Below are 15031 nucleotides of genomic sequence, written 5' to 3'. Positions count from 1 at the left end.
TTATAAAACTTTTTTCTGCATTTAGTTCTTCCACCAAAATCCAGAGCTAAAAAGCCCCATTTAGCAGAAAATAACCTCCCGCTTCAACCCAAATATGAGATCAGAGCAGCACACAATATTAAATGTTTATCAAAAGCAAAGCCAAAAATTATTTGCTTCCTACTATTGTAGAACATGTCCGAGATCAAAACATTTAATAACACTTTTTTTTTAAATTTTTTTTTTTTAATAAAAATAGGACAATAATTGTGCATGAATTCAAAGGGCGCACAAACATTTCACAAGCCAGAACCAACAACAAGAATAACTGGTTAATAGAAATAGTGGACTTTGTAATGGCGAGCATAGTTGTGTACTGTTCAGTCATCTGAGTTCTTTGGTAGATCAGGAATTTAAAAAATGTGTAGGACGTAGTAGTCTGGAGAAATAAAAACATCCTCAAAGAAATTGACACGTGGATGAGTATCACTCAGCACTGACAGTTCAGATATTACAAAATGAACTAAATGTATTGATCACTTCAGAATGAATTGATCATTAACGGGCACATATTGATGGTTATAGTATAGCCTAACTTTCTGTAAGACTGTTTTTGATTGCCCTGTGAACTCGAAAAAAACACGTAAAATAGAGCCCAAATAAAGTTATATATAGTCTCTAGAAAGTGTTACAGAACAACCAGATGTCGTTCCCCTCAAGGCAAAAGGCAGCACACTCGGACCACTCTACGAGTGTCTGGTGATCATAATGGAGGTGGCCAGGACTCAGTTACGCTTCTTCTGTCTTGCTCCGACCTCCTGTTGTGACTCTGGGACGCACTGGAATCCAATCAGCATTCCTACGATGGAGAAACCTACAAGAAACACATGATGATGATGTTCAAATACCTCAAAAACCAAAGATTTAATCATTTAAGAGATAATGTAAATATATTTCCCATCATAGTCCACACTCACTTGCCACGATGAGAGGTGCCATGACCCCGATAGTCAGAGGAGCAGTTTTGTAAATGAAGGCTTCAGACAGGAAGTGGCCCAACGCCAGCACAAATGTCCATAAGGTGATGTGATACAGCCTGCAGGAGCCAGTGTGACACACAGTAAGAACATACAGTATGAAGGCTGCCAACAGAAACAAGACGTGAGACGCTGTCTTACGTTTTGTTCTGGATATCAATGGCACAGGAACAGCGAATGATCGATGACAGCAACGTCCAAATGCCAAATGTTCGAGCTTGGAGACCATTCACTAAGGAAATGAGAAGTAAACAGAAAATCAGGAATGAGGCACCGTGATGTGTCCTTGTCTGCACTAAACTCATTTTATTGACACATTTTTTTTATACAAGCCTGATGGTTAAATCCGCTGAGCCAATACAGCCATTACGTTGTGTCAACCTGGGTTCTCACCAAACTCTGGTGTGCCTGTGTAGAGCTTCTCTGACAGAAAACTGTGGTCTCTGAAACTCTGCACGGTGTTTCCCATCGCGATGAGGGACACCATCAACAACCAGCTGCGCAGCACGTTCAGAAAGCGACTCATGTTTTTTTTTTCTGCGAGACGCACCTGTCGAAGGGAGGAAGTCAGTGTGTTGTTTATCAGTGCAGGATAATGAACTGGCTGCTCATATTACAGACGACCAGATGTCTGCTGTGAGCTACCTAACTAGCTAACTGACACAATCACAGGGAAATACGTCTAGCAGCTAGCTAGAGATATATTCAACAATAACTAACGTGACGTAGCAGGCTAACTTCGACGTCACCTGGTTAATATAATAAAACGAGCCTATTATTATCAACAATAAATAAATACCATGAGCTGTGGGTATATTTACCTGGTGGTCTCTGCAAAACTACCACGTGGACATGTTCCTGAGAGAGAGGATAGGACTGAACATAACACAAATAGGTGGGATTCAAGCTAAGCGACTATGGTGTTATGTTTTCAATTCTTGGACTGAGGGGATGACCAATAACAGAGTTTAAGAAATGGCTCCATCCAATCGTACCATTCATATGATTGGCCCATACGAGCTTTCAAGTCCCGCCTACTTTCTTAACAAACCAATAGAAGCCAAACAATTCGGTCACCTGTAAACTGAAGGCTAGGCTGCGTTCATACAAAGAGTACATGTCAGACGGCACGATGCTCCGTGGTGACTTGTGTCTTCGTTTAATCTGTTAAAGTAAGGCTTGAGGAAGTACAACGTGAGGAGCCGCTGAGGTATCACTGAGGGAAAACAAATATTATAGTAACGATAACACGAATAAAATGTAAACAAAAGGAAAACGTTATTACACTGGTTAAAGTATTATATTTTGTTTTACCACAGATACTAATCAAGTGCATATGTGCATCAATAGTCAAACATGGGATTTCTTATTCGCATGTAATCTCGTTTAAACACCACGCACATTATGATGCGCTTTTTTTCGTGTAACACTCCCACCACTGGGTGATCAATGTATATAGATGCGATGCAAAATGTGGTCAGGTGTACAAATACATATTTCTCCGCGACTGCGACTGCGCATGCTCCTTGCTCTGTTGCTACTCAGTTGTTGTAGTTACCAGGAAGATTAACCGCGATGATAAACTGGCCCTGGCGATACCAGCTAGCTAGCAGTAAGCGGGACCTCGGAGATAAAGGCACGTTTACGTCGGTGTGTGCTGGTCAAACTAAGCGGACCCGGTTAGCCTCCCGTAACTAAAGTGACATGACAGCGACGTTAAATTGTATTCCGCTAACGCTCGTTTGTCGGTGTGGGTTTAACTACCGTTCAGGTGGTCAGGACGTCTTCTGTCCCCCGTCACGTCAACAATAAGAGCACATTTCTCCACCACGAGACGCCGCTGCTCTCGGCTAACTTACTGCTAAATGTGAAGTAACGCTAGCTGCTTCAGGACCGAACGAATCGATATTACTTGTAACATGGTTATCGGTAAAGCTACGCTGTTGGCATGAATGGGCTGACGTTCATTTGAACCGAGCAGAGCTATTCATTGACGGATGTTTCTGCAGTTGGAGGCGGTGAGCGGCAGGTGCCATGGTAAGACCGAGACACTTGATGCCAGGAAGATTTCCCCGGGCAGCTCGTCCTCTATTTCCGTGAAGATGCCCGCTGTGATCCGCGATAAGGAGCACTCTGAGTCCTCTTCCGAAGACGAGTAAGTGTGAGCTAATGACTCTTGTCTTACTGTAGAATCACATACTAGTTAGTGCCCGTGTTGTATACTGCAGTCAGCAACTGTCATCATTTGGAATAAATCAAAAGATAAGATACCCCCTCCACCCCACCCTTCCTCCCAAAAATAACTTTAAAGAGGTCCAAATGCTCTCAGTCACCTTGGTGTTGATAAGCCTTTTGATAGCAAACCTTTACATGAGAGCACACCGATCACATATTAAACCAGAATGGGCATTATTGTGCTTTACATGATACCTACCTGTGTTGTTTTATGACTTATCCCATTCACTTTTGTGGGAGTATTTTCTCTTCCAAAATGAGCTCATCCCTTGATGTGCTTGCATGTCTAACCCTATTGCTTGCAGTCTGTGCAGCTTGTGAACAGGTCGCTGGCAGCCTCCTGATCCTCCTGTAGAACCTCACTTCGTAAAGATTTCCCTCCAAATACAGTCCTAATGTAACACCATGCTAACCAAAAGCAATATTTATTTTTACCTGGCTGTACCAACATCATTGTCTTTGCAATTTGCTATAGTTTATTCATTGCATAATGTAATCTATGCAGGATTACAGGAGAGGCCCTGTTAAATAATTTATGCACAGATACATTTAGACAAAATGAAACAAAATTGATGAAAGATTAACTGAATGAGAGAGAAGAACATCTAGCTCTAGATCCTAACAGCAACGACAATGTTAACTTGTCCCTGCCACCTAATTCCCTCTTAAGCTTTACTTAGCCATAGCCTACTGGGAGCCACTATGCTGAGAGCACAGGTGACCAGTGCTCTTGTTACTGATGCATTGGGATGCTACCATAGCAGTAAAGACATGACCCCCCTGCCCCGATTAAAACTTATTACCAAACTAGCATTGGCTGCAAATTTAATTTAAATGCTCTTGTGACTCTGACTTGAATGCTTTTTTAATGGTAATTGATTTTTAGTTGACATTAACATAACATAAATGTTTATGACAATAAGCAACCTTAAATCCTGCAAAGGACAAACAAGTGTTGCATTATAGGCAAATACAGGAAGCCAATACACGTACGTACAAGTACATGTAAGTTCACGTATAAGTACATGGGCAATGTGGCATATTTAACCAAATATTTGCAATTTAAATGGTCACATTTTACTGAAATATCACTGTGGTGGCAACAATCTGGCCTTTTGTCTAAGACCTTCACATCTTGTATCTCAATAGTCTCGAGTCTTCATGTTCGTTCATGTTCAAAATAAAAAGCAGGCTAGAATACAATCAAAACACCTTGTTTAAGTGTGTGTAACAAAGCCACCACATTGGAAAAGATAAATGCCACATTGACTGGCAGTTGTTTACATGCCTCTCCACCAAAACAAGAGCGGTCAGGCCCGATTGAGTTCTACTCCATCAGCATGCTACCGTATCTTATTTTTGGCCCCTGATAAGCAGGCGGAGTCTGGCGCTATCAGATAGTCTGCAGTTTGTCAACAGTGTTTGTTAGTACAGTATACAGGTTTGTTTTTCCCCAGAACTTCCTGTAAATGTGTTTGGGTCTGTCAGTTTCTGCCTGACTGAAATATACGGCAAACTACCCGTATAGGTTAGTTCACAGCGTCCGGAATTGAACGCCATCGTACATACATCCATATAATATTGTAATTGGCAAGTTTTTCTTTGTGTAAAATTATAATTTATCTGATTTTTGACATTTCCGTGGGTCCCAGACTTTTAGAACATCTGCCTCTAACTGTGTGTGTGTATCATCTAACTGTTTGTGCACTAGAGACCATCCCTGCATTGCCTGGAGTGGCCTCAGCAAGACCATCCCAATTCTCTTGTTTTTCCCTGAAGCTGCTGTTTCAAAAGATGGGAATATCTGCTCTACTGGAGGTACATTACAATTTGTTGTAAACTACACAATGAGTATGAGCAAAGGAAATGTGGAGCCTCCAATGAGTTTGATAATAAGAATATTTTGTTTTCCATAGAGCAATATCATATGGCCTTCAAGATTGTGCGCACAGAGAGTCGCCTGGTGCGAGGACTACTCACCAATCATGGATTCCATGAGGTAATGTTCTGTGCTAAATCATGCACAAAAAAGCTGTTCATACTAGTTATGTACCTCTCTGCTGTGTAGGATAAGAGATAGTGGGGCTGCTTTTATTTCCTTTGACGAATAATGCCGAAGTCAAAGCCCTGGAATGCACCCACGGAATAAAACCCCAAATGACCTCAAGGGCATTCATTTCACAAGGGCACACAATCCCCATTATTGCTCTTTCCAAGCAGTTACAATTAATTCCCTTTTTATTTCATTTCAATTCTTCTTGACTCCCGCTAACCCATCATCAAAGGCAGACGAGTGTCTACCACAGCCGCGACCGAGCCAAACTTTAATACGCTTTTATTGCAAACATCTGGCTCTCCCCGAGACACCGAGCAGCCATTTGAATTCTGCCTCCTAATGAATTGTTGGAATAAAACAAAACAAAGCAGATAAAATAATGTCAGGGTGATGACAATCCGTAAGTTGGCTTTCCTTTTGGGATAATTTCTAAAGATGTATTTCTCCAGGTTATTGGTGGTGTGTCTCACTGCTTCTTAGATTTAATTTAACTGAGCTGTCATATGTGATGGACATCAGAATATAATACTACTGTCGGTGACTGGAAACTCTGCAGAGCATTTTCAGCGTGTATGGCAATGGCTTGGTTTGATACTTTATTAAATGACCCCTTCACAAGTGTCATTCGCTTTGTGTGCGCTGAATCTAAGTTATTTGTTCCATCATGTCAAGTGAGGTCAATCATTCTGTCGGTTGTTTCAGGTACACCCAAACAGCAACGACTTTAACCTCATGTGGACGGGATCTCACCTCAAGCCTTACATACTACGCAGCCTTCAAGACTTCCAGAAGGTCAACCACTTTCCAAGGTAATAATAGAGTTGTCCAATGTATGAGTGTGTTGCCACTGTTTTCTGCCTTGTAAATATCACCACTGACTGAGCCATTCAAAGCCTGTCAGTTCTGGCAGCGCGTTGGTTGGCTTCCACTGCAAAGCGCATCTAGTGTGGACCTGTGCCTCTCTGAAACATGAAATGAATCATACTGCAGAGGGCGATCCATTGCAGTTATGTGTGCATATAGTTTGTGTTCTGTCAGTGTTGGAGCTGTTTGCTGGAGCATTTTTAACCGGAGGCTCTGCTCATTTCCAGGTCGTATGAATTGACGCGCAAAGACCGTCTGTATAAAAACATCCAGCGAATGCAGCAGACTCATGGCTTCAAAAACTTCCATATCGTTCCTCAGACGTTTGTGCTTCCCTCTGAGTACCAGGAATTCTGCAGTAAGACACATCCCGCATGATCTTGTTTGTCAGAACATTGTACATTGTAAACATTGTACATGTTGTTTTCTGTCTGAATGTCTTCTCATCTCTCCTGCCTCAATCTCAGATTGTTTTGCGAAGGACAAGGGCCCCTGGATCATAAAACCAGTGGCATCTTCAAGAGGGAGAGGCATCTACTTGGTCAGCAATGTGAGTGGTCACTCTCTCATACAGCTGTTCCTGACCTTTTGGTTTGACTTCGTAAAAAGAGTCATTCATTCTCCTTCTCCAATTCTTTGATTTGAAGGACTTTTACCGACCTCGAAATGATATTAGGACGGCAACTGATTTATTTGTCATTATCCATCATTCTGATTATCTTTTTCAAGTAATTGATTTGATTATCATTTTCCAGAGCCCAAGATAATGTGACCAAAACTCAACTGCAAGATATTCAGTTTACTAAAATATTAAAACATAAGAATGCAGCAAATCCTCACATTTGAGAAGGTGAACTTAGAAGCTGTTTGGCATTTTACCTTAAATGAAACAATTAATGGTAAATAATAAGTGAACAACAACCTTCCCCTCTTGTAAGTGGACCTTGTGATGTGTAAATATCTTTTATTCCAGAGTTCTCTTATTTTTGTATCTTTTCAAGTGAATTGACTGACATGCGTTTGTATAAATAGGGAATAGAGAAATCAAAAATGTGTGTTTTTTTTTAACATGGCTTGTTTAAAAGAGTGCGTAAAACCGCACTGAACATCAGAGACTGGAACACCACATTCTCTAACATGCACATTTGAAGGAAATTAAAAACAAATTTGGATGATTCTGCAACTACTTTGTAAAGCATTGAGTTAAAGGAATACCTGGACAGCTGGGTACATTCACATGTTGTCTTTCTTTGTGATAGTGAGATGAGAAGATTGATACCACTCACAATTCTGTCGGATAACAGCCAGCAGATGGTTAGCTTAGGTTAGCACAGACTGGAAACAACTCATCTTTAAGCTAAGCTAAGCTAACCAAATATTGTGTGTAGACATATGAACACAGATTCATATTAATGACATACCTAGTGGGAGTTAGCTGTAAGCATCCTGACTTAAACAAATACTGTGCGAACTGAAACAGTCAGTTGTCCAGATGCTATCTGTGTGCAGATACAGCTGTCTTTGAAATAAGTATCAACCAGTGTTTCAGACATTAATAAGCTTTGTGGAGTAAATTACACTCTTCCAAGGCCCGGGCTTTTGGAGGAGCTCAACAAGGTTCTCACTCTTGGAAAACATATGCACAATCCTTCTTCTTCTCAGGCATTTTATGAAACAGTGGAAAGAATGTCAGAGTGATATTTGGAGAGAGGAAAGAAATACGTTCATTATTTTGGTTCAGGTTTTCTCTGAACTGTAGCCAGCACTGAGGTTACCCCCTTCCCTTCCCCCCTCCGTCCCATCTCTCCTCAACTTCGCCACCTGCAACACATTTCAACCTCATAAATGACCCATCTCCCACCACCAGATTGTGTTTTTATAGGCTGTTACAGAATGTTGACCTGCTACGGCCAGTGTCTCCAACTTTATTTGTTGATTCTTTGATGTTAATGGCTAACAGCAATGCCACCTCATCTATTTGGAATTCAGCGTTTAATGCTGTTGTTTGTGAATGAATATACAGTATACTGTACAATTTGTACAGTATACTGCGAAACAAAAGAAAAACTGCTTTATTTACTGTGGAAATAAACGTCATTCATGCTCTGTTGTTGATAGATGTCGATTAAGTTTGATGATCACACTTCATTGCTGTAGTAAATATCACACATAATTTACCCTCCATACCAACCACAGCAAGGTGAAACTAATTCAACATAGCTTCTTTAAACATGTTCAGATGATTATGATCGACTGCCTTCCTCTGCATCGTTGCGTTCATTATATTGTCTTTTATTGGTTTCTGTTTATCATCTGCAGCCAAATCAGATATTAATGGATGAGAACATCTTGGTGTCTCGCTATATTAATAATCCACTGCTGATAGATGGTGAGTTCTTCTTCAGCCACGCCTTCATTTGTCAGGATTGTTTTGGTATTTTTAATAATCAGTGTGAACGACTCTACTTTTCGTTTCGTTCACAGAGTTCAAGTTTGATGTGCGGTTGTACGTGTTAGTGACATCGTACGATCCGGTCCTCATCTACATGTACGAGGAGGGCCTGGCTAGGTGAGCTGTGTGTGGGCTTTTTGCTTTGTTTGGGAACATACTGTGGTCGCTGATCTTCTTGAGGTGCAAAATAAATTGTATAGCACAACTGATATCTGATAACAAATGCATTACAAACTTCTTAAATGCAAATGCATTACAAACTTCTTAAAACTGTTTGAAACAAATTAGAACAAAATAAGTTATATTTAAATACATATATATATATATATATATATATATATGTATTTAAATATTAAAACGTTAAATAGATATAACAAAACCTAATGTGAGGAGTTTTAATAAAGCAAATCCATTATTGAAAAAAAGCATTCACCATTTTAAACAGTGGGTTGTTACGCTGCCTGCTGCTCCGCCAGTGCCCACAAGAGGGCAGCATTAACGTTTCAGAACCGCTGTTGTGGCGCGTGTACTGTGGTGCTGACTTTGAAACAAAGCGCTCTGTTGTTCCAGTGGTACGATGTGCTCAGAAAATGTTACTGATTGTGTCATTGTTCAAAGATAATATCTCTCGATGTCTTTGTGTAATTGTGCTATATTTATTGGATGTATTTATTGAAAGCAAGAATTATTTCTTTATCCACAAAGAGGCTGTTGTCAGCCGCAGGTAGATCAGGAGAGGTTAGATGATTCATGGAACGCTTTGGTCTGATAGCCGTGCGTGCTGGAAACAGAGTGCTACCGCCCTCTTGTTTGCTGGCTTGATTATCAACTGTGGACAATAAATCATGGCCAAATTTTGAATCCCGCTTTTATCTCTTGACATTCCTTTGGGCTGTGTTGGTATTCAGGTACACTGTGCGTGCCAAGGAATTCTCAGTATTGCACATGTGGCATCCACTCCTCTCAAACACTGCCAGAAGCTAATCTCTCTCCAAAGTGCCCCCATCATTCAGTGAAGTGTCCGCCTTATGAATGTGGTCATTATGGCAGATAGTTATGTTGTAAAGTTGTTGGATGACAGTTTTTTTTCTTCTTCTTCTTTCTTGCACAAATTAACGCTGTCTGTCTGCAGGTTTGCCACCGTCAAGTATGACCGGACTTCAAAGAACATTAAGAACACATTCATGCATCTCACCAACTACAGCGTGAACAAAAAGAGCAGCGATTATGTCAGGTAACCTTCATCGGTGAATGGGGAGCTGTAACGGGCGGCTCGACTGACTCGTCCGTTTGTTAGCGTCAGCGTTTGAAGTGCGTTTTCTTTCTTTTCAGTTGCGATGACCCTGAAGTTGAGGATTATGGGAACAAGTGGAGTATGAGTGCAGTGTTGAGGTATTTGAAGCAGGAGGGGAAGGACACCACATGTGAGTCAACGCTTCATTTTATTCCCCTGCTCATCCCTTTCATCTTTTCCTTTTTGTTTATATGTCCATGCAAAGATAATGGAGTAAGATTGACCACAAATGCACTCTGCTTGTTTTTTCCCCTTTAGAAAAAAATGTGTCAATTAACTATAACATAAGATTCCTATCAGTGCTGCAGGATATTGTTTGTCTATTCCAGTGCTGATGAGACAGGTGGAGGACCTCATCATCAAAGCAGTGTTGAGTGCTGAACTGCAGATAGCCGACGCCTGCAAGATGTACGTCCCCCACAAGACCAACTGCTTTGGTAATCATCTCATATTCTTCTCATATTGTCTTTGATCTTCCAGAAACTAAAGCAATCTAGTCCAACAAACTTTAACACGTTTGTACACCTGCACTGATGGGGGGGCGACTGTGGATCAGTGGTAGAGCAGGGGTCCTCCTTCAATCAGAGGATTGACGGTTCGATCCCCGGCTCCGCTAGTCCATGTCAGTGTGTCCTTGGGCAAGACACTTAACCGAAAATTGCTCCCGTAGGCTGTGCCTGCGGTGTATGAATGGATATGAATGATTAGTTGGAGCTCTGATGGTGAAATGACATGTGGTGGTAAAGTGCTTTGAGTTGTCGGAATACTAGAAAAGACCATTTAAGTCCATTTACCATTTATCTTGAACCATCAGCAGCTGGTTTAAAGGTGAAGTACAGAAATACATCCAGGAAAACAAAATGAATCTCTGAAGATTTGCAGCTTCAGAAGAATTTCCTGGAAATTGATTTCCCTTTTTTTTTTTGGGCTCACATTGCAGATACACTTACACACACGACCCCACCCCTCACATTTCCTTTCAGTTTCATATTCATTGTCCATCAGTTCCTCTATACTATTTCTACACTGAGCCGAGCTGAGGCTGCAGACAGTCATTCCTCAGTGTGGAGCCTTCCTGCCCGTTGCTGCCCTCTGACTGGCTGCCGGGTCGTGGAGGGCCTATTGACTGAGGCAGGAATTTGCTTCCTCCTCTCCGTTGCCATTCAGGTCTGCCTGATTTAGGCTCACTGTTTTCTTGGCTGCTCCTGCCTAGCAGTGGGCTCGTGTGAACTCCATTTTGGAGCCATTACCCATGTTAGTGTTGGCACTAATTGTGTGTGCTCCTTCTCGCTGCCTGGCAGTCTCTCTGAGAATTGGGGTTTGAAAGCGAGCACGTTGGCCAAGCCTCCCTCAACACCGCTGTCTCTTTTTCTTCTTCTCTCGCTGTTTCTGTTTGTTTATGATTCTCCGTCTCCTGCTCACACTCTCTTTCACCTCTCAGATGTTAGAAAAATAAAGGAATTTTGCAGTTGTGACAGGCTTCTGTAGACATAATAGCCCCCCTGATTGGTGGTTGTTTGGGCGCGTAGCAGCATGGACTCACACCATCTGACAGTCGCCTGCATAAAGATGCTATCTGCCCTCTGAGCACGACTGCTAGCTTGAAAGACTACATTAGCCCAGGGTGAGAATGTTGACCATGCAGGTATTTACGGGGGAAATGTGGCTTACCATGCCTCAACCTGGCTCTCATACATATGTGATATGCATGGATTATCAACCAGATGACACATATATTTGGTGGAATGGAAAAAAAACAAGTTTGCCCTTATTCTCATTCATTCACTCATTCGGGTAAACCTTGAGTATTTGTTGATACACATCCCCATGTCCCGATGACGGAGTGTTCAGTGATACGCTAACTAATGACACTACACTGTCTGGTGCCATCTTTTGTGGAGTACGTTGCGCAGCTATGGAAGCAGCAACAGACGATATGTTCTTAATTGATATTCCCTGTTGATTTATTTTGACTCTGAGTCTACATTAGATATGATATGAAATAAAACCATAAACAACAACTTAATGACCTTTAGCTTTCGGGGTGATGGAGGGCGTTCAACAATGTTGAAATCTAATACGTAAGCCTATACAGACCTGCTATGTCATTGTGTGGCACAAAAGCAATTAGGATCTACACCTTTTCCTAAGATATATAATACACTGTGGTCTGCTGTCCATTAACCTACTTCAACTGTATCAGTTTACGATTGAATTCAGAGTACTTTTGTTGTCTTCAGATGGCCCCAAGCAAGTTAATTACAGCATTCATAATCCCATCTGCAGGATTAAGTTTCAAAAGACAGACACTGACGGTTCCAGAGGACCACCCTCCTCCTTTCTCTGTTCATCAGTTTCTCCCAGTGTGTTCACATTGCGTGTGTGAGGATGCATGAATAGCATGAATATAGAGACATGCAGCAACCAGTATATAAAGCACAGGTTTTACAAACACACAGGTCTGCATAAGCTTCAGGGAGTTCAGTCTTGTCTTATAATAAAACCAACCCCAAACCACCAAGGACTCATGTTCAGTCTGCCGTCGTCAGCTTCAGCGCCCTTTTGGGAGCTGCACATATCCTTACGACTTTCCCACTCTTCCTGCAACCTAAATTACACTCAGCATTAATTCTGGGCCTCGGCAGCTGCCTGTAATTGTAAACAGGTAAAGCATCAGAATGTAAGGTAGAAAATAGCAACCAATTTGCCAATAAAAGCAAGCCATTGTTTAGAGTTTTTATTTGGTCTTTTGCTTGTCTGGAAGAGAACCATGCAAGATCATAAAGCACATTATAATCTTAATTTACTGCAAATTGTTCCCTGCCATTTTAATGTCTATTAATGGCTTTAATACTATGTTTATTGTTTTCAAATGGGAATTCTCCCTTTGCACAAATTGCACATCCGTATCTAAATGGGCATACAGTTAAAAAACCTTTTTATAGCTCCGTAATGTCTCACGTGGGAAGAAATAAAAACAAAAGATTTTTTCGTTTTACATTGGGAAGATGTGTGTGTGAAAGAGTGTGTGTGCAGACGTCTGTCTGTGGGGAGAGAAAGCCACCCATGCAGCTACTTACCGCTGCCATGTGATTAATGGACGTGCTTTTTGCTGAGGGATGCTGATTACGAGATGTTTTGACTAAGATCTGATTAGCCAAGCCAAAGGCCTATTTTATTACACACAAAACATTCCACTTACTGGTTCTGTGTTCCACTGAACGTTCCTCATTAAGTGCTCAGTGTGGTTGGATCCCCTGTCTGTGAACCACTCTCCCTGTTTTACATTCGTCCCCCGTACTTTACTGCAGCACCGTGATGACAGTGTCTCTGCTGTCTAATTCAACAATCTTTTAAAGAATGATTATTGGACTGTCTCTCACTATCATAGTAAGGCTATAGAGTTAACTTTTACTTTAATTTGTTGCCATGATTGTGGCTCCAAACTGCTCCGCTGGTCTCCCTGCAACAACACTAACTCATCTCAGAGTGACGCAAGAGTAAACCGATTGTCCTCGCCAATGAAGCAAACACACATGAAGGAAATACGTCATGCTGCTGTTGTTGTGGGCCAACCAGCTGCATGGCCAGCGTGTGGAGGTTATTGTTTTTGGGCGTCTGTCTCTTGTGGTGAAGTTTCCAGCAGCGCCCATCCAATAACATATATTAAATAAAAGCTCTGCATCATCCCTTTACATTTTTTTCTCATCCTCCCTCTTTAATGGGTGTGATGTGGATGTTCGCTGCCTCGACTCTCCTTGTCTGTGATGCTTGTTGTGGCCTCTCTGTGGGCACATTTAACAGCCCTCCCCCGGCAGCGGTCGAGCCATAGATAAACGTGTCTCGCAGTGAGCGGCGTGGCAGGCTCATGGGGCAGAAGCGGCGTCTGCTCCTAATTGGGGGAAAATGAGCGGCACATGGAGCCTGCTTGTCCGGGGCTGGTGAGGCGGTGTTACACCTCCCCATTTTCCCCTGTTGTTGTGGAGCCACTAGTGAGGCACGACAGGCTCAAACCCATTTATTCCCGCGCTCTGTTCCCCAGGACCAATGCATATTGTTTTATGTGTGTGTTTTTATACAGAAGTGGCAAGAACGGGATAAGCCGACGAGTGGAAAATAAAATCTCGGTGCTCGGCTCACTGTCTAGCAGTGGGGGTCCTGTCCATCCTCAGAAGTTAAAGATGGCAGTGGCAGCTTCAGTTGCTGCTCTTAGCTCGGCGATGTATGACAAACCTTGTTCAGTTCCATCATGAAAATACAGTTTGCAGTTACACTAATTTGGACCTCATGAAGCCCCATATTCTGACCCCCTGAACCATGTAATATAGCCCAAAGGACAAAATCCAATGTGCGTTTTTGCCAACTTGTCTTAATACAGATGTTGAAATATGAATAGGGAAATAAACTTCCAATTTAAGGAGCGATTTAGTAAAACATTTAAATAAAGTTGGGGGACTCAGAAGATTAAAAAAAGAACAGTCAAATTTGCAGCAGTATGGAAAAAAAACCTGGATCTTAAATGTCCTATCATGCATTTCGATAGTATCCTTGTGAAAGTAGTCTCACTTTTGTTCAATGCCCATGACTTTTAAATGCAAAGCCCCCGTTTTGCAGTGCTCCTCATGAGGAGTTAACTCATCTTGTGTCAAATCTGTAAAAGACCAGATATATAAATGCATTGTTCAAGTAAAACTACTTGATATCTGTGAGGCATTACTTTGACAGGGTGAACATTGGTTTCACAGATAGCTACAGTAAGTAATGGAGAGACAAATAAATATAACTCATCTTGTTAGACTAGAATTGCCCAGCCGAACATTATTCCAGCAAGTGCAATATAAAGCCTTCGCTCGCTGTCACGCTGCATTTGTATGCTTAACATTGGTACTGACCTGGGATGCTAGAACAAACAGTGCTGGTTATGGCCACTTTGAAACCTCCAACCCCCCTGGCCTATTCTCTACACAGTCTATTCCTTTGAAGTGCCATGACAAGGATTTTCCCTCTGGCTGTATGGCTGGGTTTTGCCCTGTCCCTGTAAAATACTGTGGTTTCCCTGCACGCTGCTGCTGCTGGGGCCGGCGGGTCGTTGGCTTACAGGGTGACACTCCCCA

At 41.9% G+C, this 15031-nt stretch overlaps 2 protein-coding genes across 2 annotated transcripts in view; one reads left to right on the top strand and one right to left on the bottom strand.

Annotated features, from left to right (window-relative positions):
* Positions 1-113: 113 nt before the first annotated feature.
* Positions 114-1974, bottom strand: erg28 (ergosterol biosynthesis 28 homolog). Its single transcript, XM_034563408.1, has 5 exons — positions 1838-1974; positions 1410-1566; positions 1158-1248; positions 957-1075; positions 114-853 (listed from the first exon to the last, which is right to left on the bottom strand). The coding sequence occupies exons 2-5, from the start codon at positions 1540-1542 to the stop codon at positions 765-767; spliced, it is 432 nt and encodes a 143-aa protein (XP_034419299.1). The 5' UTR covers positions 1543-1566; positions 1838-1974; the 3' UTR covers positions 114-764.
* A 643-nt stretch (positions 1975-2617) lies between these two features.
* The window catches only part of ttll5 (tubulin tyrosine ligase-like family, member 5), a 42751-nt gene continuing 30337 nt past the window's right edge, over positions 2618-15031 (top strand). The window contains 12 exon segments of the mRNA XM_034563580.1: positions 2618-2666; positions 3026-3171; positions 4963-5069; positions 5168-5250; positions 6010-6116; positions 6399-6529; positions 6639-6721; positions 8491-8560; positions 8656-8740; positions 9756-9857; positions 9956-10047; positions 10247-10354. Of these exon segments, the coding sequence (XP_034419471.1) occupies positions 3119-3171; positions 4963-5069; positions 5168-5250; positions 6010-6116; positions 6399-6529; positions 6639-6721; positions 8491-8560; positions 8656-8740; positions 9756-9857; positions 9956-10047; positions 10247-10354 (1021 nt within the window). The 5' untranslated portion in view covers positions 2618-2666; positions 3026-3118.

This window comes from Cyclopterus lumpus, chromosome 22, assembly GCF_009769545.1.
Source record: "Cyclopterus lumpus isolate fCycLum1 chromosome 22, fCycLum1.pri, whole genome shotgun sequence".
In the NCBI taxonomy this organism is placed as follows: domain Eukaryota; kingdom Metazoa; phylum Chordata; class Actinopteri; order Perciformes; family Cyclopteridae; genus Cyclopterus; species Cyclopterus lumpus.
This window is presented reverse-complemented; position numbering and strand designations above follow the sequence as displayed.

Bases quoted from the DNA above. Each gene is read 5' to 3' on its own strand.
- erg28 (XM_034563408.1), bottom strand. From the start codon at position 1,542: ATGAGTCGCTTTCTGAACGTGCTGCGCAGCTGGTTGTTGATGGTGTCC. The intron at 1,249-1,409 runs GTGAGAACCCAG...TCATTTCCTTAG, and splicing joins CACAGGCACACCAGAGTTTG to TGAATGGTCTCCAAGCTCGA. The intron at 1,076-1,157 runs GTAAGACAGCGT...TGGCTCCTGCAG, and splicing joins ATTGATATCCAGAACAAAAC to GCTGTATCACATCACCTTAT.